The sequence below is a fragment of the Pseudophryne corroboree genome, chromosome 10 (genome assembly GCF_028390025.1).
Source record: "Pseudophryne corroboree isolate aPseCor3 chromosome 10, aPseCor3.hap2, whole genome shotgun sequence".
Classification (NCBI taxonomy): Eukaryota; Metazoa; Chordata; class Amphibia; order Anura; family Myobatrachidae; genus Pseudophryne; species Pseudophryne corroboree.
Genome location: NC_086453.1, coordinates 385,653,631 through 385,680,280, shown reverse-complemented (window position 1 = coordinate 385,680,280; position 26,650 = coordinate 385,653,631). Strand labels below are relative to the sequence as shown.

General features: G+C 49.8%; 1 protein-coding gene across 2 annotated transcripts in view; it reads left to right on the top strand.

The window, feature by feature from the left end:
* The window catches only part of DRAXIN (dorsal inhibitory axon guidance protein), a 171,086-nt gene that overhangs the window by 142,249 nt on the left and 2,187 nt on the right, over positions 1-26,650 (top strand). For both annotated transcript variants that reach the window (XM_063943877.1, XM_063943878.1), the window contains exons 3-6: positions 15,529-15,716; positions 20,581-20,689; positions 24,239-24,313; positions 25,475-25,564. In XM_063943877.1, coding sequence (XP_063799947.1) covers positions 15,529-15,716; positions 20,581-20,689; positions 24,239-24,313; positions 25,475-25,564 — 462 coding nt within the window. The remainder of the gene's footprint in view (positions 1-15,528; positions 15,717-20,580; positions 20,690-24,238; positions 24,314-25,474; positions 25,565-26,650) is intronic.

The following is a 26,650-nucleotide window of genomic DNA, read 5'->3' as shown; positions in this document are numbered from 1 at the left end:
ATTGGCGGTGGCAGCAAGCAGCGGCTCAGGGCAAGTAGCGGGCATTGGCGCGGCGGCGGTAGGAGCCATCGGCAGGATTCGGCGGACATTATGGATGTAGTGCCTCACCAGCCACTGACCTCACCGCACGCCACTGGTTATTACCACCCCCCTCATTAATTTCCTCCTTGTTATACTCCTCTGTGTCCTTACTGCTACGTTATTACCAACCCCTCATGCATATCCTCCTCGTTATACTCCTCTGTGTCCTTACTGCTACGTTATTACCATCCCCTCATTCATTTCCTCCTCGTTATACTTCACTATGTCCTTACTGCTACGTTATTACCACCCACTCATTTATTTCCTCCTCGTTATACTCCTCTGTGTCCTTACTGCTACGTTATTACCACCCCCCTCATTCATTTCCTCCTCGTTATACTCCTCTATGTCCTTACTGCTACGTTATTACCACCCCCCTCAATTTCTTCCTCGTTATACTCCTCTATGTCCTTACTGCTACGTTATTACCACTTCCCTCATTCATTTTCTCCTCATTATACTCCTCTATGTCCTTACTGCAACGTTATTACCACCCCCTCATTCATTTCCTCCTCGTTATACTCCTCTGTCCTTACTGCTATGTTATTACCACCCCATCATTCATTTCCTCCTCGTTATACTCTACAATCTCCATACTGCTACATTATTACCACCGCCTCATTCATTTCCTCCTCGTTATACTCCTCTACGGCCTTACTGCTACGTTATTACCACCCCCCTCATTCATTTCCTCCTCGTTATACTCCTCTGTCCTTACTGCTATGTTATTACCACCCCATCATTCATTTCCTCCTCGTTATACTCCTTTGTCCTTACTGCTATGTTATTACCACTCCCCTCATTCTTTTCCTCCTCATTATACTCCTCTATGTCTTAACTGCTACGTTATTACTACCCCCTCATTCATTTGCTCCTCGTTATACTCCACTATGTCCTTACTGCTACGTTATTACCACCCCCCTCTTTCATTTCCTCCTCGTTATACTCCTCTATGCCCTTACTGCTATGTTATTACCACCCCCCTCATTAATTTCCTCCTCATTATACTCCACTATTTCCTTACTACTACGTTATTACCACCCCCTCATTCATTTCCTCCTCGTTATACTCCTCTGTGTCCTTACTGCTACGTTATTACCACCCCCTCATTCATTTCCTCCTCGTTATACTCCACTATGTCCTTACTGCTACGTTATTACCACCCCCTCATTAATTTTTTCCTCGTTATACTCCTCTATGTCCTTACTGCTACGTTATTACCACTCCCCTTATTCATTTTCTCCTCATTATACTCCTCTATGTCCTTACTGCAACGTTATTACCACCCCCTCATTAATTTCCTCCTCGTTATACTCCTCTGTCCTTACTGCTATGTTATTACCACCCCATCATTCATTTCCTCCTCGTTATACTCCACAATGTCCATACTGCTACATTATTACCACCCCCTCATTCATTTCCTCTGCGTTATACTCCTCTATGGCCTTACTGCTACGTTATTACCACCCCCCTCATTCATTTCCTCCTCGTTATACTCCTCTGTCCTTACTGCTATGTTATTACCACGCCATCATTCATTTCCTCCTCGTTATAGTCCTCTGTCCTTACTGCTATGTTATCACCACTCCCCTCATTCATTTCCTCCTCATTATACTCCTCTATGTCTTTACTGCTACGTTATTACCACCCCCTCATTCATTTCCTCCTCGTTATACTCCTCTATGTCCTTACTGCTACGTTATTACCACCCCCTCATTCATTTCCTCCTCGTTATACTCCTCTATGTCCTTACTGCTACGTTATTACCACCCCCTCATTCATTTCTTCCTCGTTATACTCCACTATGTCCTTACTGCTACGTTATTACCACCCCCCTCTTTCATTTCCTCCTCGTTATACTCCTCTATGTCCTTACTGCTACATTATTACCACCCCCTCATTCATTTCCTCCTCGTTATACTCCTCTATGTCCTTACTGCTACGTTATTACCACCCCCTCATTCATTTCCTTCTAGTTATACTCCTCTATGTCCTTACTGCTACGTTATTACCACCCCCCTCATTTATTTCCTCCTCGTTATACTCCTCTGTGTCCTTACTGCTACGTTATTACTACCCCCTCATTCATTTCTTCCTCGTTATACTCCACTATGTCCTTACTGCTACGTTATTACCACCCCCTCATTCATTTCCTCCTCGTTATACTCCTCTGTGTCCATACTGCTACGTTATTACCACCCCCCTCATTAATTTCTTCCTCGTTATACTCCACTATGTCCTTACTGCTCTGTTATTACCATCCCCTCATTCATTTCCTCCCGTTATACTCCTCTACGTCCTTACTGCTACGTTATTACCACCCCCTCATTCATTTCCTCCTCGTTATACTCCTCTATGTCCTTACTGCTACATTACCACCCCCTCATTCATTTCCTCCTCGTTATACTCCTCTATGTCCTTACTGCTACGTTATTACCACCCCCTCATTCATTTCCTCCTCGTTATACTCCTCTACGTCCTTACTGCTACGTTATTACCACCCCCTCATTTATTTCCTCCTCATTATAGTCCTCTATGTCCTTACTGCTACGTTATTACCACCCCCTCATTCATTTCCTCCTCGTTATACTCATCTACGTCCTTACTGCTACGTTATTACCACCCCCTCATTTATTTCCTCCTCATTATACTCCTCTATGTCCTTACTGCTATGTTATTACCACTTCCCTCATTCATTTCCCCCTCGTTATACTCCTCTATGACCTTACTGTTACGTTATTTCTACCCCCTCATTCATTTGCTCCTCGTTATACTCCACTATGTCCTTACTGCTACGTTATTACCACCCCCCTCTTTCATTTCCTCCTCGTTATACTCCTCTATGTCCTTACTGCTACGTTATTACCACCCCCTCATTCATTTCCTCCTCGTTATACTCCTCTATGTCCTTACTGCTACGTTATTACCACCCCCTCATTCATTTCCTTCTAGTTATACTCCTCTATGTCCTTACTGCTACGTTATTACCACCCCCCTCATTTATTTCCTCCTCGTTATACTCCTCTGTGTCCTTACTGCTACGTTATTACTACCCCCTCATTCATTTCTTCCTCGTTATACTCCACTATGTCCTTACTGCTACGTTATTACCACCCCCTCATTCATTTCCTCCTCGTTATACTCCTCTGTGTCCATACTGCTACATTATTACCACCCCCCTCATTAATTTCTTCCTCGTTATACTCCACTATGTCCTTACTGCTCTGTTATTACCATCCCCTCATTCATTTCCTCCCGTTATACTCCTCTACGTCCTTACTGCTACGTTATTACCACCCCCTCATTCATTTCCTCCTCGTTATACTCCTCTATGTCCTTACTGCTACATTACCACCCCCTCATTCATTTCCTCCTCGTTATACTCCACTATGTCCTTACTGCTACGTTATTACCACTCCCCCCATTCATTTCCTCCTCGTTATACTCCTCTATGTCCTTACTGCTACGTTATTACCACCCCCCCATTCATTTCCTCCTCGTTATACTCCTCTACGTCCTTACTGCTACGTTATTACCACCCCCTCATTTATTTCCTCCTCATTATACTCCTCTATGTCCTTACTGCTACGTTATTACCACTTCCCTCATTCATTTCCTCCTCGTTATACTCCTCTATGTCCTTACTGCTATGTTATTACCACTTCCCTCATTCATTTCCCCCTCGTTATACTCCTCTATGTCCTTACTGCTACGTTATTACCACCCCCTCATTCATTTCCTCCTCGTTATACTCCTCTACGTCCTTACTGCTACGTTATTACCACCCCCTCATTCATTTCCTCCTCGTTATACTCCTCTATGTCCTTACTGCTACGTTATTACCACCCCCTCATTCATTTCCTCCTCGTTATACTCCTCTATGTCCTTACTGCTACGTTATTACCACCCCCTCATTCATTTCTTCCTCGTTATACTCCACTATGTCCTTACTGCTATGTTATTACCACCCCCCTCATTCATTTCCTCCTCGTTATACTCCTCTACGTCCTTACTGCTACGTTATTACCACCCCCCTCATTCATTTCCTCCTCATTATACTCCTCTATGTCCTTACTGCTATGTTATTACCACCCCCCTATTCATTTCCTCCTCGTTATACTCCACTGTGTCCTTACTGCTATGTTATTACCACCCCCCTCATTCATTTCCTCCTCGTTATACTCCTCTGTGTCCTTACTGCTACGTTATTACCACCCCCCTCTTTAATTTCCTCCTCATTATACTCCTCTATGTCCTTACTGCTATGTTATTACCACCCCCATTCATTTCCTCCTCGTTATACTCCACTGTGTCCTTACTGCTATGTTATTACCACCCCCCTCATTCATTTCCTCCTCGTTATACTCCTCTATGTACTTACTGCTACGTTATTACCACCCCCTCATTCATTTCCTCCTCGTTATACTCCTCCATGTCCTTACTGCTACGTTATTACCACCCCACCCCCCTCATTAATTTCCTCATCGTTATACTCCTCTATGTCTTTACTGCTACGTTATTACCACCCCCTCATTCATTTCCTCCTCGTTATACTCCTCTACGTCCTTACTGCTACGTTATTACCACTTCCCTCATTAATTTCCTCCTCGTTATACTCCTCTATGTCCTTACTGCTATGTTATTACCACTTCCCTCATTCATTTCCTCCTCGTTATACTCCTCTATGTCCTTTCTGCTACGTTATTACCACCCCCTCATTCATTTCCTCCTCGTTATACTCCTCTACGTCCTTACTGCTACGTTATTACCACCCCCTCATTCATTTCCTCCTCGTTATACTCCTCTACGTCCTTACTGCTACGTTATTACCACCCCCTCATTCATTTCCTCCTCGTTATACTCTTCTATGTCCTTACTGCTACATTATTACCACCCCCTCATTCATTTCTTCCTCGTTATACTCCACTATGTCCTTACTGCTATGTTATTACCACCCCCCTCATTCATTTCCTCCTCGTTATACTCCTCTACGTCCTTACTGCTACGTTATTACCACCCCCCTCATTCATTTCCTCCTCGTTATACTCCTCTACGTCCTTACTGCTACGTTATTACCACTTCCCTCATTCATTTCCTCCTCGTTATACTCCTCTACGTCCTTACTGCTACGTTATTACCACCCCCCTCATTTATTTCCTCCTCGTTATACTCCTCTGTGTCCTTACTGTTACGTTATTACCACCCCCCTCATTCATTTCCTCCTCGTTATACTCCTCTACGTCCTTACTGCTACGTTATTACCACCCCCCTCATTCATTTCCTCGTTATACTCCTGTGTGTCCTTACTGCTACGTTATTACCACCCCCCTCATTAATTTCCTCCTCGTTATACTCCTCCATGTCCTTATTGCTACGTTATTACTACTCCGGTCATTTTTGTTATACTCCACTATGTTGTTACTGAATCATGAGAGTGAGGGTCGGTGATGGTGTGTTTAGTGTCTGCGTTACGCCGTCCTCTGCGCTCTCCCTATGCGTGGCATTTTCCTCTCTTTGGCCACATCTCCTTAGAAAAGAAACATTTACTTATATCGTCCATTTCCATTTTAGTTTTTACAGACAAGCAATAACTCATTTCCCTGTAAATCTCAAATCACCAATTATCCTTGTAGTATTATTCTCAGGAGGTCCCGGGGGCCCCAGCGCTCATCTATCTCTGTGTTATCGGAGACACTATTGTTACATAAACATTTAGTTTATGGGCCTGGCGCCTGCTGACATTCACATACATAAGAACACAGGACGTGTTCCTGTACAGCAATTCTGTGATATGGTAGAGACGTCAGATGGAATTCATGGCAATTTAGTCCCTCCCGATGTGGCGTTACCGTGCGTCTGTCATAGAGGGGAGCCGGCATTCCCTGTAATGGCCTATGCCCATCTAGTGCCGTAGGAGCTGGCAGATGTGCAAGTGTGTAATGTTCTATAAACAGATATACACTCATGTACACACTGTAACCCGCCATGTTCCTGTGCTCGTGTTCTGCCGCACATCTCCTCCTCATATACACACTGTAACCCACCATGTTCCTGTGCTCGCGTTCTGCCGCACATCTCCTCCTCATATACACACTGTAACCCGCCATGTTCCTGTGCTCGCGTTCTGCCGCACATCTCCTCCTCATATACACACTGTAAGCCGCGCTTGTTTGGGTAGTTGCTGTAGAGAAAATCACCATGGAATATTCAGCATCACTTACTGACCCTAAGGACTCATGTGACAGCTCTGCTCTAGACCACTCCTTCTGCGCTGTCCTCACTTTCTAGAGGCACACTCTTTAATGCACTGCAGAGCCTTACTGTGAGCTCAGGTGCTTCTGAACACTACATGGCAAGGTAACCAACGCAAAGTGCCGCTAGCATGAAAGCCCATTTATAAGTTAGAGTTTTTTGACAATTTATTTTTTTACCTTATTTTTTATTTATTTCTCTAACGTCCTAGTGGATGCTGGGGACTCCGTCAGGACCATGGGGATTAGCGGCTCCGCAGGAGACAGGGCACAAAAATAAAGCTTTAGGATCAGGTGGTGTGCACTGGCTCCTCCCCCTATGACCCTCCTCCAAGCCTCAGTTAGGTTTTTGTGCCCGTCCGAGCAGGGTGCAATCTAGGTGGCTCTCCTAAAGAGCTGCTTAGAAAAAGTTTGTTAGGTTTTTTATTTTCAGTGAGTCCTGCTGGCAACAGGCTCACTGCATCGAGGGACTTAGGGGAGAGAAGTGAACTCACCTGCGTGCAGGATGGATTGGCTTCTTAGGCTACTGGACACCATTAGCTCCAGAGGGAGTCGGAACACAGGTCTCTCCCTGGGGTTCGTCCCGGAGCCGCGCCGCCGACCCCCCTTGCAGATGCCGAAGATGGAAGAGGTCCAGAAGCAGGCGGCAGAAGACTTTTCAGTCTTCCTGAGGTAGCGCACAGCACTGCAGCTGTGCGCCATTGTTGTCAGCACACTTCACACAGCGGTCACGGAGGGTGCAGGGCGTTGGGGGGGCGCCCTGGGCAGCAATATATAATACCTTTTTATGGCTAAAAATACATCACATATAGCCCTTTGAGGCTATATGGATGTATTTAACCCCTGCCAGATCTCACAGATTCCGGAGAAGAGCCCGCCGAAATAGGGGGCGGGGCTTATTCTCCTCAGCACACAGCGCCATTTTCCTGCTCAGCTCCGCTGTGAGGAAGGCTCCCAGGACTCTCCCCTGCACTGCACTACAGAAACAGGGTAAAACAGAGAGGGGGGGCACTTTTTTTGGCGATATTAATATATTTAAGCTGCTATAAGGATACAACACTTATATAGGGTTGTTCCCATATATATTATAGCGCTTGGGTGTGTGCTGGCAAACTCTCCCTCTGTCTCCCCAAAGGGCTAGTGGGGTCCTGTCTTCAATAGAGCATTCCCTGTGTGTCTGCTGTGTGTCGGTACGTGTGTGTCGACATGTATGAGGACGATGTTGGTGTGGAGGCAGAGCAATTGCCGGTAATGGTGATGTCACCCCCTAGGGAGTCGACACCGGAATGGATGGCTTTGTTTATGGAATTACGTGATAATGTCAGCACATTACAAAAATCAGTTGACGACATGAGACGGCCGTCAAACCAGTTGGTACCTGCCCAGGCGTCTCAGACACCGTCAGGGGCTGTAAAACGCCCTTTACCTCAGTCGGTCGATACAGACCCAGACACGGACACTGAATCTAGTGTCGACGGTGAAGAAACAAACGTATTTTCCAGTAGGGCCACACGTTATATGATCACGGCAATGAAGGAGACTTTGCATATCTCTGATACTACAAGTACCACAAAAAGGGGTATTATGTGGGGGGTGAAAAAACTACCTGTAGTTTTTCCTGAATCAGAGGAATTGAATGAAGTGTGTGATGAAGCGTGGGTTAACCCAGATAGAAAAGGGCTAATTTCTAAAAAGTTATTGGCATTATACCCTTTCCCGCCAGAGGTTAGGGCGCGCTGGGAAACACTCCCTAAGGTGGATAAGGCGCTCACACGCTTATCAAAACAAGTGGCGTTACCGTCTCCTGATACGGCCGCCCTCAAGGATCCAGCTGATAGGAGGCTGGAAACTACTCTAAAAAGTATATACACACATACTGGTGTTATACTGCGACCAGCCATCGCCTCAGCCTGGATGTGCAGTGCTGGAGTGGTCTGGTCGGATTCCCTGACTGAAAATATTGATACCCTGGATAGGGACAGTATTTTACAGACTTTAGAGCAATTAAAGGATGCTTTTCTTTATATGCGAGATGCTCAGAGGGATATTTGCACTCTGGCATCGAGAGTAAGTGCGATGTCCATATCTGCCAGAAGAAGTTTATGGACACGACAGTGGTCAGGTGATGCGGATTCCAAACGGCATATGGAAGTATTGCCGTATAAAGGGGAGGAATTATTTGGCGTCGGTCTATCGGATTTGGTGGCCACGGCAACTGCCGGGAAATCCACCTTTTTACCTCAGACCCCCTCCCAACAGAAAAAGACACCGTCTTTTCAGCCGCAGTCCTTTCGGTCCTATAAGAACAAGCGGGCAAAAGGACAGTCATATCTGCCCCGAGGCAGAGGAAAGGGTAAGAGAGGGCAGCAAGCAGCCCCTTCCCAGGAACAGAAGCCCTCCGCGGGTTCTGCAAAGCCCTCAGCATGACGCTGGGGCTTTACAAGCAAACTCAGGAGCGGTGGGGGGTCGTCTCAAGAATTTCAGCGCGCAGTGGGCTTGCTCACAGGTGGACCCCTGGATCCTGCAGGTAGTATCTCAGGGTTACAGGTTGGAATTCGAGAAGTCTCCCCCTCGCCGGTTCCTAAAGTCTGCTTTGCCAACGTCTCCCTCAGACAGGGCGACGGTATTGGAAGCCATTCACAAGCTGTATTCTCAGCAGGTGATAGTCAAGGTACCCCTCCTACAACAGGGAAAGGGGTATTACTCCACGCTATTTGTGGTACCGAAGCCGGACGGCTCGGTAAGACCTATTCTAAATCTGAAATCTTTGAACCTGTACATACAAAAATTCAAGTTCAAGATGGAATCACTCAGAGCAGTGATAGCGAATCTGGAAGAAGGGGACTTTATGGTGTCCCTGGACATAAAGGATGCTTACCTGCATGTCCCAATTTGCCCTTCACATCAAGGGTACCTCAGGTTCGTGGTGCAAAACTGTCATTATCGGTTTCAGACGCTGCCGTTTGGATTGTCCACGGCACCTCGGGTCTTTACCAAGGTAATGGCCGAAATGATGATTCTTCTGCGAAAAAGAGGCGTATTAATTATCCCTTACTTGGACGATCTCCTGATAAGGGCAAGGTCCAGAGAACAGCTGGAGGACGGAGTAGCACTAACCCAAGTAGTGCTGCAACAACACGGGTGGATTCTGAATTTCCCAAAATTTGTATTATGTATGAGGGCCTATACCAATAACACCCTTGTGTATGAGCACCTATACCAATAACACCCGTGTGTATGAGGCCCTATACCAGTAACACCTGTGTGTATGAGGCCCTATACCAGTAACACCTGTGTGTATGAGGCCCTATACTAATAACACCTGTGTGTATGAGGCCCTATACCAATAATACCCATGTGTATGAGGCCCTATACCAATAACACCTGTGTGTATGAGGCCCTATACCAATAACACCCATCTTTATGAGGCACTATACCAATAAAACATTTGTGTATGAGGCCCTATACCAATAACACCTGTGTGTATGAGGCCCTGTACCAATAACACCTGTGTGTATGAGGCCCTATACCAGTAACACCTGTGTGTATGAGGCCCTATACTAATAACACCTGTGTGTATGAGGCCCTATACCAATAATACCCATGTGTATGAGGCCCTATACCAATAACACCTGTGTGTATGAGGCCCTATACCAATAACACCCATCTTTATGAGGCACTATACCAATAAAACATTTGTGTATGAGGCCCTATACCAATAACACCTGTGTGTATGAGGCCCTGTACCAATAACACCTGTGTGTATGAGGCCCTATACCAGTAACACCTGTGTGTATGAGGCCCTATACTAATAACACCTGTGTGTATGAGGCCCTATACCAATAATACCCATGTGTATGAGGCCCTATACCAATAACACCTGTGTGTATGAGGCCCTATACCAATAACACCCATCTTTATGAGGCACTATACCAATAAAACATTTGTGTATGAGGCCCTATACCAATAACACCTGTGTGTATGAGGCCCTGTACCAATAACACCTGTGTGTATGAGGCCCTATACCAGTAACACCTGTGTGTATGAGGCCCTATACTAATAACACCTGTGTGTATGAGGCCCTATACCAATAATACCCATGTGTATGAGGCCCTATACCAATAACACCTGTGTGTATGAGGCCCTATACCAATAACACCCATCTTTATGAGGCACTATACCAATAAAACATTTGTGTATGAGGCCCTATACCAATAACACCTGTGTGTATGAGGCCCTGTACCAATAACACCTGTGTGTATGAGGCCCTATACCAATAACACCCATCTTTATGAGGCACTATACCAATAAAATGTTTGTGTATGAGGCCCTATACCAATAACACCTGTGTGTATGAGGCCCTGTACCAATAACACCTGTGTGTATGAGGCCCTATACCAAAAACACCCATCTTTATGAGGCACTATACCAATAAAACATTTGTGTATGAGGCCCTATACCAATAACACCTGTGTGTATGAGGCCCTGTACCAATAACACCTGTGTGTATGAGGCCCTATACCAATAACACCCATCTTTATGAGGCCCTATACCAATAAAATGTTTGTGTATGAGGCCCATCCTATATTAATAACACCTGTCTTTATCAGGCACCAGTTGGCTCATATATTGCATGTAAATCTGTCTCTGGTGCTAGTCAGTGCCTCCTGAGCTATTTAGCTCACCGCACGTCCCTGTCAGACACTATACTAATAACACATGCATACATGAGGCCCTATGCCAAAAACACCTGTCTTTATGAGGCCCCATACTGTAATAACGGGGAAGGGCGGTTTCCTCGCTGCGCTGAAGATAAAGATCTCTAATAGAGGTCTCAGTGTAGCTCAGAGCATGAGCGAGGTTTAGAGACCCCTGGAGGGGGATTATCTGACTTGGTAACGGCCTGGCCCTTACAGTCAGCAGCTTAGTCTCCAGCTCTCCCCAATTTTCTGCCTGACGTTAGTACATACAATGATTTGCGCATTTCAGTTTCTTACAATAAAAGATATATTGCAGTAATGGCTGCACGTCGGCCACACAAGACCCCGCAGTAACCGTGTGCTTCTCTGGTGCCGGCTGTGGGGGATCATTATCCCAGACCTGCTACTACACTATAACCCCACGCCGGAATTCATTACTAATCCCCACCGCCGGAGACGTCTCCCCTGCCTGGCTGGCTCTTCGGGAAACCTGTCTTCTCCTCAGATGGTACCAGTCAGTGGGGAGCTTTCATGTAGATAAATGCGTGTAATTACATAAGTATTACCGTGGCGGTAATCGCTGACAGCCCAGTGTAGGCGCCACAAGAGGCCGGGGCAGAAAAGGTCTATGCATCATTATGGGAAGACACCACCAGTATAACTGCATTCATTGCTCCTTTCTTCTGTACAGATGAGGCATTCAGGCCATGGCGCTCTGTGTAATAAGGGGCAGATAGTCTCCAGCGGGGTATTAGATGAGGCTGGGCAGTGTAATAAGGGGCAGATAGTCTCCAGCGGGGTATTATAAGAGGCTGGGCTGTGTAATAAGGGGTAGATAGTCTCCAGCGGGGTAATATATGAGGCTGGGCTGTGTAATAAGGGGCAGATAGTCTCCAGCGGGGTATTATATGAGGCTGGGCTGTGTAATAAGGGGCAGATAGTCTCCAGTGGGGTATTATATGAGGCTGGGCTGTCTAATAAGGGGCAGATAGTCTCCAGCAGGGTATTATATGAGGCTGCGCTGTGTAATAAGGGGCAGATAGTCTCCAGCGGGGTATTATATGAGGCTGGGCTGTGTAATAAGAGGCAGATAGTCTCCAGCGAGGTATTAGATGAGGCTGGGCTGTGTAATAAGGGGCAGATAGTCTCCGGCGGGGTATTAGATGAGGCTGGGCAGTGTAATAAGGGGCAGATAGTCTCCGGCGGGGTATTAGATGAGGCTGGGCAGTGTAATAAGGGGCAGATAGTCTCCAGCGGGGTATTAGATGAGGCTGGGCTGTGTAATAAGGGGCAGATAGTCTCCGGCTGGGTATTAGATGAGGCTGGGCTGTGTAATAAGGGGCAGATAGTCTTCGGCGGGGTATTAGATGAGGCTGAGCTGTGTAATAAGGGGCAGATAGTCTCCGGCGGGGTATTAGATGAGGCTGGGCTGTGTAATAAGGGGCAGGTAGTCTCCGGCTGGGTATTAGATGAGGCTGGGCTGTGTAATAAGGGGCAGATAGTCTTCGGCGGGGTATTATATGAGGCTGGGCTGTGTAATAAGAGGCAGATAGTCTCCAGCGAGGTATTAGATGAGGCTGGGCTGTGTAATAAGGGGCAGATAGTCTCCGGCGGGGTATTAGATGAGGCTGGGCAGTGTAATAAGGGGCAGATAGTCTCCGGCGGGGTATTAGATGAGGCTGGGCAGTGTAATAAGGGGCAGATAGTCTCCAGCGGGGTATTAGATGAGGCTGGGCTGTGTAATAAGGGGCAGATAGTCTCCGGCTGGGTATTAGATGAGGCTGGGCTGTGTAATAAGGGGCAGATAGTCTTCGGCGGGGTATTAGATGAGGCTGAGCTGTGTAATAAGGGGCAGATAGTCTCCGGCGGGGTATTAGATGAGGCTGGGGTGCTATACAGATACAGAGGCTATTTCATATTTAAATGCACAAAGCAATAACACAAAGAGAACAGGAAAAGCCAAATACTTGTGCAGAACACAGCAGTGAGGGGAGCACAGGGGAGTGACGGATGTACACCATAAGGAACCTGACAGCAGCACAGAGGATATCAGGACGGTCACTTACACAGATGCGGTAACTGTGACACGCCATCTGTAGCACTCAGTAGAATAACATTGGAGGTGTGTGTGTGTGTGTGTACATGTGTGTGTGTGTGTGTACACGTGTGCGTGCATGTGTATGTGTACATGTGTGTGTGTGTACGTGTGTGTACATGTGTGCGTGCATGTGTGTGCGCGTGTGTGTGTGTGTGTGTACATGTGTATGTGTACATGTGTGTGTACATGTGTGTGTGTGTGTGTGTGTGTGTGTGTGTGTACATGTGTGTGTACATGTGTGTGCGCGTGTGTGTGTGTGTACATGTGTGTGTACATGTGTGTGTGTGTACGTGTGTGCGCGTGTGTCTAGTACAGAATATACACTGTAAGCTCCAGTGAGCAGGACCGATGTGAGTGATTCTCCGGAAGGCGCTGTAAAGGGATTGGTATGCGATCCTGGTGGACGGGATGATTGCGGTCGCTATACTGATGCCAACATCCTGATGGTCACGATCCTAACAGGGGTGAGGTAAGTATTGGATTGTGGGAGGAAACCGCCGCAGGCACGGGGAGAATATACAAACTCCACACAGTACAGCTGGGTAAGCGCTGGAGCACTGCCGGGACGATCTGCCGTTCTGCAGTTCCGGTGGCGTGTACGCTATTTCTCCTTCACTAGGCCTAATGCAGTTCTCATTGCGTTATAGAGGCCGCAGTCACATGTACATTGCATTATGTGCTTCATATAGACAGCATGTGCAGAATTATATGTACTGTATATGTTACGTTGTACTGAATTCCCAGGACTATGGGCCCTCATTCCGAGTTGTTCGCTCGTTATTTTTCTTTCGCAACGGAGCGATTAGTCGCTAATGCGCATGCGCAATGTCCGCAGTGCGACTGCGCCAAGTAAATTTGCTATGCAGTTAGGTATTTTACTCACGGCATTACGAGGTTTTTTCTTCGTTCTGGTGATCGTAATGTGATTGACAGGAAGTGGGTGTTTCTGGGCGGAAACTGGCCATTTTATGGGTGTGTGCGAAAAAACGCTACAGTTTCCGGGAAAAACGCGGGAGTGGCTGGAGAAACGGAGGAGTGTCTGGGCGAACGCTGGGTGTGTTTGTGACGTCAAACCAGGAACGTCAAGCACTGAACTGATCGCAGATGCCGAGTAAGTCTGGAGCTACTCAGAAACTGCTAAGAAGTGTCTATTCGCAATTCTGCTAATCTTTCGGTCGCAATTTTGATAAGCTAAGATTCACTCCCAGTAGGCGGCGGCTTAGTGTGTGCAATGCGGCTAAAAGCAGCTAGCGAGCGAACAACTCGGAATGACCACCCTGGTGTATTTACTTTGCATTGCTATTTCCAAACTACCATGCACTCTGCCACAGCTAGCCAAGCCAATGTGGTGATTGGCCACACCCCCTCTGATGGCTGGCCACACCTCCTCTGATGACAGGCCACACCTCCACTGATTCCTGACCACACACCCTGTGATGACTGGCCACACCCCCTGTGCTACATTCCCTGGTGGACCTGTCATAGGGGATTCCTGCTGATCGGGGCGGGAGCTGACGTCAGACACCCTCCCGGAAAACGTCTGAGTCCGCCTGTGATTTTCCGGACACTCCTGTAAAACAGTCAGTTACCACCCACAGACAGCCTCTTCCTGTCAATCACCTTGCGTTCGTTTCTTTCGCACCATCCCGTCGCTAGGCACAATGCCCGGTGCTGTTGTGCAGCAGGCCGGCGCATAGCGGTGCATGCGCAGTTCAGGTCTGTTCGCCCGCTGTTTTCACACAGCAGTGATCAGGTCTGAATTACCCTCACAGTCCAGTCCAACACTGGGTCCAGTTTATTAAGGCTACAGCTGGCAGTGCCGCCTTCATGTGTCGCCGTCACCATGCTCCGCACCGTCGCGGTACCATCATATAAGGACGGTGATAGCAAAGGGGCAGTGACGGTAAAGCGTAACAGTATCACAAAATCAAAAAACAAGGTTTTACATGATAAAAATGTTTCTCCTTACAATGCGGTCGCCTACTTCTTTCTTCTTCTTTCTTTTTCTTTTACAAAATTTGCCCCGGTAGATTATCCCCAAAAGGATTTCCTATCTTTTATATTGGCCAATATGAATCGGTAAGATTACACGTGTATACACGGGGAAGATCTGCGTGGTATGAAAGGCCAGAGGAAATGATGAAAGTATTTAGTATAGGTTGCAGGGGGGCACGTATAAACCCTACATGAAGTTGTCTGAAGGTGCACGACTCTATGACCGTGGCTCTGTGATTGGCGACTTCGGTGTAGTTTGCTGGGTATGTTTCCATGTTCGCGTGCGGAGATGCCGCTGAGCTGCTGCAATGCAGGCGTGGTACGCAGGACGGTAATATGGAAGCGGCGTCTGCTGGTCTCTCCGGCCTGTCCTGCTCTATAATATCCACCTCTCTATTCGCAGACCGAGGCTTGGAAGCTGAGCCCAGCAGCCTTTTGACAGAAGATTTAAGCTTTCGAGACCCTACCCAGCTCCCCCACATGGCGATGACCCCGAGCCTATCCTTTACCGGATCTCCACTGAGCACCACCAAGCCAACGCCGACTAACGAGCGACCGACCGCTACGGTGGACACAAAGCGCCGTGTAAAGGTAAATTTCTCTCCAAACAGCTCCTTACTGTCATTTTTCAAACACAGCCTGTAACATGACAGCTGATTGGCTGGTACTTTATCACTGTGTAATTTATCACTCTCCAAGGCTTGATAAATGGGCGCCTATATACGATCTGAGACGGACTTCCCTGAGATCTTCTCATGCCCCCTGTGTTCCTCTAGCTGACACAGGCCGATTAGGGATCCTGCATTAGGGAGGACGAGCTGGGAGAAGCCGGTGCATTAATATTGAGAAGCTTTCCTGCAGGCGCTTGCAGCGTGGGGCGGATGATGAAAGATAAGGGCCTTTGTTGTTAGACAGGAGCCGGAGGCCCAGCACACTGCGTGCTGCCTCGGACGGGTCCAGCTGGGCCGCAGCAGCCTCCGGGAGCCCGCCATTCTCTCAGATGAAGCGCACCGATCACTTATTAAAGAGGGATTAAGCCAGAGTTTGTTCTCACCTGCAATGTGCGCGCCCAGCCTTGGTACAGCGGGCATCTGAGTGCTGCCGGGCGGGGGTTGGCATTTCCCTGCGCTGTGCAGGTGGGGAAGCAATATTAAAGGGGAATTATTATTTAGTTATTACCTTTGCATATTGGGGGTCATTCAGAGTTGATCGCTAGCTGCTGTTGTTCGCAGCGCAGCAATCAGGCTAAAAATCGGCTGTTCTGCTCATGCGTATGGGCCGCATGGCGCGCGCGCTAAGTACTTTCACATAAAACTATGCTCTGCTGATCGGGGAGTGATTGACAGGAAGTGGGTGATTCTGGGTGGTAACTGAGCGTTTTCCGGGAGTGTGCAAAAACATGCAGGCGTGTCAGGTAAAAACGCAGGAGTGGCAGGAGAAACGTGGGAGTGTCTGGAGAAATGGGGGAGTGTCTGGAGAAATGGGGGAGTGTCTGGGTGAACGCAGGGCGTGTTTGTGACGTCAAAACAGGAACTAAACAGACTGAGGTGATCGCAGTCTAGGAGTAGGTTCGGAGCTACTGAGAAACTGCAGCAGGGAAATATTTAGTAGCAATTCTGCTAATCTTTCGTTCGCAATTCTGCTAAACTAAGATACACTCCCAGAGGGCGGCGGCCTAGCGTCTGCAATGCTGCTAAAAGCAGCTAGCTAGCGAGCGATCAACTCGGAATGAGGGCCTATGGAGGTCATTCCGAGTTGTTCGCTCGCAAGGCGATTTTAGCAGAGTTGCACACGCTAAGCCGCCGCCTACTGGGAGTGAATCTTAGCTTCTTAAAATTGCGAACGAAAGATTCGCAATATTGCGATTACACACCTCATAGCAGTTTCTGAGTAGCTTCAGACTTACTCGGCATCTGCGATCAGTTCAGTGCTTGTCGTTCCTGGTTTGACGTCATAAACACACCCAGCGTTCGCCCAGACACTCCTCCGTTTCTCCAGCCACTCCTGCGTTTTTTCCGGAAACGGTAGCGTTTTTTCCCACATGCCCATAAAACGGCCTGTTTCCGCCCAGAAACACCCATTTCCTGTCAATCACACTACGATCGCCGGAGCGATGAAAAAGCCGAGAGTAAAAATACTACCTTCATAGCAAATTTACTTGGCGCAGTCGCAGTGCGAACATTGCGCATGCGCACTAAGCGGAAAATCGCTGCGATGCGATGAAATTTACCGAGCGAACAACTCGGAATGACCACCTATGTCTGTTGCGCTTTATAATTGGGAACAGAACAACAAAAACGCGAGTCTGGGTGAGATCGGATACTTACACTCTATGAAGTCACAGTTATTTATATCGTACGATAGTTTTTATTATGACAACGTCTGCAGCAATGTCATTATTATTCATACGAGGGGCTCTACGTGGTGTAACGTGTGCACGTCTCAGGTCCCATGTGGTGTAACGTGTGCACATCTCAGGTCCCATGTGTGTAACGTGTGCACGTCTCAGGTCCCATGTGGTGTAACGTGTGCACATCTCAGGTCCCATCTGGGGTAACGTGTGCACGTCTCAGGTCCCATGTGGGGTAACATGTGCACGTCTCAGGTCCCATGTGGGGTAACGTGTGCACCTCTCAGGTCCCATGTGTGTAACGTGTGCATGTCTTAGGTCCCATCTGGGGTAACGTGTGCACGTCTCAGGTCCCATGTGGTGTAACGTGTGCACATCTCAGGTCCCATGTGGGGTAACATGTGCACGTCTCAGGTCCCATGTGTGTAACGTGTGCACGTCTCAGGTCCCATGTGGGGCGACATGTGCATGTCTCAGTTCCCATGTGGTGTAACGTGTGCACGTCTCAGGTCCCATGTGTGTAACGTGTGCACGTCTCAGGTCCCATGTGTGTAACGTGTGCACGTCTCAGGTCCCATGTGTGCAACGTGTGCATGTCTCAGTTCCCATGTGGTGTAACGTGTGCACGTCTCAGGTCCCATGTGTGTAACGTGTGCACGTCTCAGGTCCCATGTGTGCAACGTGTGCACGTCTCAGGTCCCATGTGTGCAACGTGTGCACCTCTCAGGTCCCATGTGGTGTAACATGTGTATGTCTCAGGTCTCATGTGGTGTAACATGTGCACGTCTCAGGTCCTATGTGGTGTAACATGTGTATGTCTCAGGTCTCATGTGGTGTAACATGTGCATGTCTCAGGTCCCATGTGCGTAATGTGTGCACGTCTCAGGTCCCATGTGTGTAACGTGTGCATGTCTCAGGTCCCATGTGTGCAACGTGTGCACGTCTCAGGTCCCATGTGTGTAACGTGTGCACGTCTCAGGTCCCATGTGGTGTAACGTGTGCACATCTCAGGTCCCATGTGTGTAACGTGTGCACGTCTCAGGTTCCATGTGGGGTAATGTGTGCACCTCTCAGGTCCCATGTGGTGTAACATGTGCACGTCTCAGGTCCTATGTGGTGTAACATGTGTATGTCTCAGGTCTCATGTGGTGTAACACGTGCACGTCTCAGGTCCCATGTGTGTAACGTGTGCATGTCTTAGGTCCCATCTGGGGTAACGTGTGCACGTCTCAGGTCCCATGTGGTGTAACGTGTGCACATCTCAGGTCCCATGTTGGGTAACGTGTGCACGTCTCAGGTCCCATGTGTGTAACGTGTGCACGTCTCAGGTCCCATGTGGGGCGACATGTGCATGTCTCAGTTCCCATGTGGTGTAACGTGTGCACGTCTCAGGTCCCATGTGTGTAACGTGTGCACGTCTCATGTCCCATGTGTGTAACGTGTGCACGTCTCAGGTCCCATGTGTGTAACGTGTGCACGTCTCAGGTCCCATGTGTGTAACGTGTGCACGTCTCAGGTCCCATGTGTGCAACGTGTGCACGTCTCAGGTCCCATGTGGGGTAATGAGTGCACCTCTCAGGTCCCATGTGGTGTAACATGTGTATGTCTCAGGTCTCATGTGGTGTAACATGTGCACGTCTCAGGTCCTATGTGGTGTAACATGTGTATGTCTCAGGTCTCATGTGGTGTAACATGTGCATGTTTCAGGTCCCATGTGCGTAACGTGTGCACGTCTCAGGTCCCATGTGTGTAACGTGTGCACGTCTCAGGTCCCATGTGTGCAACGTGTGCACGTCTCAGGTCCCATGTGTGTAACGTGTGCACGTCTCAGGTTCCATGTGGGGTAATGTGTGCACCTCTCAGGTCCCATGTGGTGTAACATGTGCACGTCTCAGGTCCTATGTGGTGTAACATGTGTATGTCTCAGGTCTCATGTGGTGTAACATGTGCACGTCTCAGGTCCCATGTGTGTAACGTGTGCACGTCTCAGGTCCCATGTGGGGCGACATGTGCATGTCTCAGTTCCCATGTGGTGTAACGTGTGCACGTCTCAGGTCCCATGTGTGTAACGTGTGCACGTCTCAGGTCCCATGTGTGTAACGTGTGCACGTCTCAGGTCCCATGTGGTGTAACATGTGTATGTCTCAGGTCTCATGTGGTGTAACATGTGCACGTCTCAGGTCCTATGTGGTGTAACGTGTGCACGTCTCAGGTCCCATGTGGGGTAACATGTGCACGTCTCAGGTCCCATGTGGGGTAATGTGTGCACGTCTCAGGTCCCATGTGGGGTAACATGTGCACGTCTCAGGTCCCATGTGGGGTAATGTGTGCACCTCTCAGGTCCCATGTGGTGTAACGTGTGCACGTCTCAGGTCCCATGTGGTGTAACGTGTGCTCGTCTCAGGTCCCATGTGTGTAACGTGTGCATGTCTCAGGTCCCATGTGTGTAACATGTGCATGTCTCAGTTCCCATGTGGGGCGACGTGTGCATGTCTCAGGTCCCATGTGGTGTAACGTGTGCATGTCTCAGGTCCCATGTGGGGTGACGTGTGCATGTCTCAGGTCCCATGTGTGTAACGTGTGCACGTCTCAGGTCCTATGTGGTGTAACATGTGCATGTCTCAGGTCCCATGTGGGGCGTCGTGTGCATGTCTCAGGTCCCATGTGTGTAACATATGCATGTCTCAGGTCCCATGTGGGGCGACGTGTGCACGTCTCAGGTCCCATGTGGTGTAACGTGTGCACGTCTCAGGTCCCATGTGGTGTAACGGGTGCACGTCTCAGGTCCCATGTGGGGTAACGTGTGCACGTCTCAGGTCCCATGTGGGGTAACGTGTGCACGTCTCAGGTCCCATGTGGTGTAACGTGTGCACATCTCAGGTCCCATGTGTGTAACGTGTGCACGTCTCAGGTCCCATGTGTGTAACGTGTGCACGTCTCAGGTCTCAGGTCCCATGTGTGTAACGTGTGCATGTCTCAGGTCCCGGCAGTGCTCTGTCTCATGGTACTAGTGTATTACATGCCTGAGGTACGGGAGCTCCGGGAACACACAGAGAATACACATAAGAATGAATTAGGAACATTCCATGTTATTGTGTTTTGTAGCCTCATGGGAGGAAAGGAGCCGATGTGACGCCTACACTGGATATGACCCTGTTTGACTGGACAGATTATGAAGACATGAAGCCGGACACGTGGCCCTCGCCGAAGAAAGGTAATTACGTGGCACAAAGATGGAAGGAGTCGTTCTGCACTCGTCTTATATAACACAGACCTACCTACACACACACACACACACACACACACACACACACACACACACACACACACACACACACATATATATGTATAGGTAGGTCACAGTCCTGCCACTATGTCCTGCTGCTGTTAGATTGCCATTGTCAGTGTCATGTAGTGATGTTGGGGGGGAGGAGTGACTGACAGTCCTGCTGCTGTTAGATTGCCGTAGTCCTGCCTCTTTGTCCTGCTGCTGTTAGATTGCAGCAGTCCTACCACTATGTCCTGCTGCTAATAGATTGCCCCTGTTAGTGTTATGTAGTGAGGTTGGAGGGGTGACTGACAGTCCTGCTGCTGTTAGATTGCAGCTGTCAGTGTCATGTAGTGATGTTGGGGGGGAGGGGTGACTGACAGTCCTACCGCTATGTCCTGCTGCTGTTAGATTGCCACCGTCAGTGTCATGTAGTGATGTTGGGGGGGAGGGGTGACTGACAGTCCTGCCGCTATGTCCTGCTGCTGTTAGACTGCCGCTGTCAGTGTCATGTGGTGATGTTGGGGGGGAGGGGTGACTGACAGTCCTGCCTCTATGTCCTGCTGCTGTTAGATTGCCGCTGTCAGTGTCCTGTAGTGATGTTGGAGGGGAGGGGTGACTGACAGTCCTGCAGCTATGTCCTACTGCTGTTAGATTGCCGCTGTCAGTGTCCTGTAGTGATGTTGGAGGGGAGGGGTGACTGACAGTCCTGCAGCTATGTCCTGCTGCTGTTAGATTGCCATTGTCAGTGTCATGTAGTGATGTTGGGGGGGAGGAGTGACTGACAGTCCTGCTGCTGTTAGATTGCCGTAGTCCTGCCTCTTTGTCCTGCTGCTGTTAGATTGCAGCAGTCCTACCACTATGTCCTGCTGCTAATAGATTGCCCCTGTTAGTGTTATGTAGTGAGGTTGGAGGGGTGACTGACAGTCCTGCTGCTGTTAGATTGCAGCTGTCAGTGTCATGTAGTGATGTTGGGGGGGGAGGGGTGACTGACAGTCCTACCGCTATGTCCTGCTGCTGTTAGATTGCCGCCGTCAGTGTCATGTAGTGATGTTGGGGGGGAGGGGTGACTGACAGTCCTGCCGCTATGTCCTGCTGCTGTTAGACTGCCGCTGTCAGTGTCATGTAGTGATGTTGGGGGGGAGGGGTGACTGACAGTCCTACCGCTATGTCCTGCTGCTGTTAGATTGCCGCCGTCAGTGTCATGTAGTGATGTTGGGGGGGAGGGGTGACTGACAGTCCTGCCGCTATGTCCTGCTGCTGTTAGACTGCCGCTGTCAGTGTCATGTGGTGATGTTGGGGGGGGAGGGGTGACTGACAGTCCTGCCTCTATGTCCTGCTGCTGTTAGATTGCCGCTGTCAGTGTCCTGTAGTGATGTTGGAGGGGAGGGGTGACTGACAGTCCTGCAGCTATGTCCTGCTGCTGTTAGATTGCCGCTGTCAGTGTCCTGTAGTGATGTTGGAGGGGAGGGGTGACTGACAGTCCTGCCACTATGTCCTGCTGCTGTTAGACTGCCGCTGTCAGTGTCATGTGGTGATGTTGGGGGGAGGGGTGACTGACAGTCCTGCCGCTATGTCCTGCTGCTGTTAGATTGCCGCTGTCAGTGTCCTGTAGTGATGTTGGAGGAGAGGGGTGACTGACAGTCCTGCCGCCATGTCCTGCTGCTGCTAGATTGCCGCTGTCAGTGTCCTGTAGTGATGTTGGAGGGGAGGGGTGACTGACAGTCCTGCCGCTATGTCCTACTGCTGTTAGATTGCTGCCGTTAGTGTTATGTAGTGATGTTGGGGGGAGGGGTGACTGACAGTCCTGCCGCTATGTCCTGCTGCTGTTAGATTGCCGTCGTTAGTGTTATGTAGTGATGTTGGGGGGAGGGGTGACTGACAGTCCTGCCGCTATGTCCTGCTGCTGTTAGATTGCCGTCGTTAGTGTTATGTAGTGATGTTGGGGGGAGGGGTGACTGACAGTCCTGCCGCTATGTCCTGCTGCTGTTAGAATGCCGCTGTCAGTGTCATGTAGTGATGTTGGAGAAGAGGGGTGACTGACAGTCCTGCTGCTGTTAGATTGCCGCTGTTAGTGTCAGGTAGTGATGTTGGGGGGGGAGGGGTGACTGACAGTCCTGCCCGCTATGCCCTGCTGCTGTTAGATTGCCGCTGTCAGTGTCATGTAGTGATGTTGGGGGGAGGGGTGACTGACAGTCCTGCTGCTGTTAGATTGCCGTTGTCAGTGTCATGTAGTGATGTTGGGGGGGAGGGGTGACTGACAGTCCTGCCGCTATGTCCTGCTGCTGTTAGACTGCCGCTGTCAGTGTCATGTGGTGATGTAGGGGGGAGGGGTGACTGACAGTCCTGCTGCTGTTAGATTGCCGTTGTCAGTGTCATGTAGTGATGTTGGGGGGGAGGGGTGACTGACAGTCCTGCCGCTATGTCCTGCTGCTGTTAGACTGCCGCTGTCAGTGTCATGTAGTGATGTTGGGGGGGGAGGGGTGACTGACAGGCCTGCCGCTATGTCCTGCTGCTGTTAGATTGCCATTGTTAGTGTCATGTAGTGATGTTGGGGGGGAGGGGTGACTGACAGTCCTGCCGCTATGTCCTGCTGCTGTTAGACTGCCGCTGTCAGTGTCATGTGGTGATGTTGGGGGGGAAGGGTGACTGACAGTCCTGCCGCTATGTCCTGCTGCTGTTAGATTGCCGCTGTCAGTGTCCTGTAGTGATGTTGGGGGGGAGGGGTGACTGACAGTCCTGCAGCTATGTCCTGCTGCTATTAGACTGCCGCTGTCAGTGTCATGTAGTGATGTTGGGGGGAGGGGTGACTGACAGTCCTGCTGCTGTTAGATTGCCGTTGTCAGTGTCATGTAGTGATGTTGGGGGGGAGGGGTGACTGATAGTCCTGCCGCTATGTCCTGCTGCTGTTAGACTGCCGCTGTCAGTGTCATGTGGTGATGTTGGGGGGGAGGGGTGACTGACAGTCCTGCCGCTATGTCCTGCTGCTGTTAGATTGCCACTGTCAGTGTCCTGTAGTGATGTTGGAGGGGAGGGGTGACTGACAGTCCTGCCGCTATGTCCTGCTGCTGTTAGATTGCCGCCGTTAGTGTCATGTAGTGATGTTGGGGGGGGAGGGGTGACTGACAGTCCTGCCGCTATGTCCTGCTGCTGTTAGATTGCCGCTGTTAGTGTTATGTAGTGATGTTGGGGGGGAGGGGTGACTGACAGTCCTGCCGCTATGTCCTGCTGCTGTTAGATTGCCGCTGTTAGTGTTATGTAGTGATGTTGGGGGGGAGGGGTGACTGACAGGCCTGCCGCTATGTCCTGCTGCTGTTAGATTGCCGCTGTTAGTGTCATGTAGTGATGTTGGGGGGGGGAGTGACTGACAGGCCTGCCGCTATGTCCTGCTGCTGTTAGATTGCCGCTGTTAGTGTCATGTGGTGGTGTTGGATGGGGGGGCGGTGGTGGTGGTGTTTATAATGCACATTGTCTGATTGCTGTAATGTCTGACAGGTAAACAGAGAGAGAGGATAAATGCCACCTCATTGTCTGAGGAGCCGTGTGACCATCACCTGGACTGTCTCCCAGGTAAGAACCGTGTAACGTGTTACATCACGGTTATATGACCACTGGCGTGTAAAGGGACTCTGCGAGCACTTAGATACATTATATCCTATCTGTACTGTGACTAGGGAGGCCATTGGTCACTCTCAGGATACCCGGGATCCCAGGGATTGGCGTTTCGCTGTATGGCCGCCCCCCTCGCCCCGCACACATAACTCACCAGAAACCTGGAGCGGGCCGGTGGCACATATCATCAGCTCTCTCCCGGCGGCGTGTCACAGCGCAGCATGACGTCTCACTGCGCGTCACGCTGCGCTGGGGAGCCGGGAGGAGGACGACGGGCAGCGTCTGATCCCTCAATCCCCCGGATTTGGAGCTTCCAATCCCGGGATTGAATCCCGGACGTTTTTGGCCCCAAATCCCAGGATCCCGCTAATTGGCCTCCCTAACTGTGACTGACTGTGACTGACTGCGACATATTGTTACCAGATTATGGGGGTGATTCAGACTGGATCGTAGATGTGCTGAATTTAGTACATGTATGATCACAGACACGCGGGGGGACGCCCAGCACAGGGATAGTCCGCTCCGCGTGTCTGGCTCTATGCTTTTGTACCTGAGTAGCTCCCAGCCAGCGCAGCTCCTGAATGTTCCCCCAACGGACCAGACACACCTTCGTTGTCCGGACTGTGCCCCGCCAACGGCATTCTAACGCGGTTGGCACGCGCCTTTCGCCCCGCGACCGCCTCTGCCTGTCAATCAGACAGAGGTGATCACAGCCAGTGAGATGCTGATAGCACTGGGCCCCCCCGGGGTGCGCACCGTGCGAGCATTGTTATTGGATAGCGCTGGTATCGGGAGCATCAGTGAATCAGGTATATGAGGATTGCACTCGGATACAGTATTTCCTACCTGTACTGTGACTGGGATCTATACACCAGATTCACGGCGTATGACATACTGTGACTGTGTGTGATCCTGTGTGATCCATGTTATACTCCATTACATTCCAGCGCAGGATCCCGCAGACTGTTCATGTCATATCAGAATACTGGATTATTAGTAACACTCCCGGTGTGCAGGGGCGTTCCTGGCTTCTCTCCCAGCACGAGGAGACCCCCCCCGGGGTACACCTGTGTCACTGAGTACACTCTGCAGTCACTCTGTCATTCTCCTTCCTCCCAGGCTCCTGCTGTGACCTCAGGGAACACCTCTGCAAGCCGCACAACCGGGGCCTCAACAACAAGTGCTACGATGACTGCATGTGCACTGAAGGTCGGTATCACGCGCTAGTGAGTCACACTCATGTGCAGTCTGTGTGCTGGGACCTGGCTCCGTAGCTGGACACAGTCACAGGGGCACACAGGCTTCCATCATTATAACAGCATGGAGATGAGCAGCCGCCCAGCCATTTATCACTCATCACATCTGACATACTACAGCCCAGGATCTCATTACTGAATGCAATCATATTGTGTGGTCACTCCCGCACAGCACTGGTCACACACCTGCACAGCACTGGTCACACTCACACACAGCACTGGTCACACTCGCACAGCACTGATCACACTCACACACAGCACTGGTCACACTCACACACAGCACTGGTCACACTCACACACAGCACTGGTCACACTCGCACAGCACTGATCACACTCACACACAGCACTGATCACACTTGTACAGCACTTGTCACACTCACACACAGCACTGGTCACACTCACACACAGCACTGGTCACACTCGCACAGCACTGATCACACTCACACACAGCACTGATCACACTTGTACAGCACTTGTCACACTCGCACAGCACTGGTCACACTCACACACAGCACTGGTCACACTTGCACAGCACTGGTCACACTCACACAGCACTGGTCACACTCACACACAGCACTGGTCACACTCACACACAGCACTGATCACACTCACACACAGCACTGGTCACACTTGCACAGCACTGGTCACACTCACACAGCACTGGTCACACTCACACACAGCACTGGTCACACTCGCACAGCACTGGTCACACTCACACAGCACTGGTCACACTCACACACAGCACTGGTCACACTTACACATAGCACTGATCACACTTGTACAGCACTGGTCACACTCGCACAGCACTGGTCACACTCACACAGAACTGGTCACATTCACACAGCACTGGTCACACTCACACACAGCACTGGTCACACTCACACACAGCACTGGTCACACTCACACACAGCACTGGTCACACTCACACAGAACTGGTCACATTCACACAGCACTGGTCACACTCACACACAGCACTGGTCACACTCACACACAGCACTGGTCACACTTACACATAGCACTGATCACACTTGTACAGCAC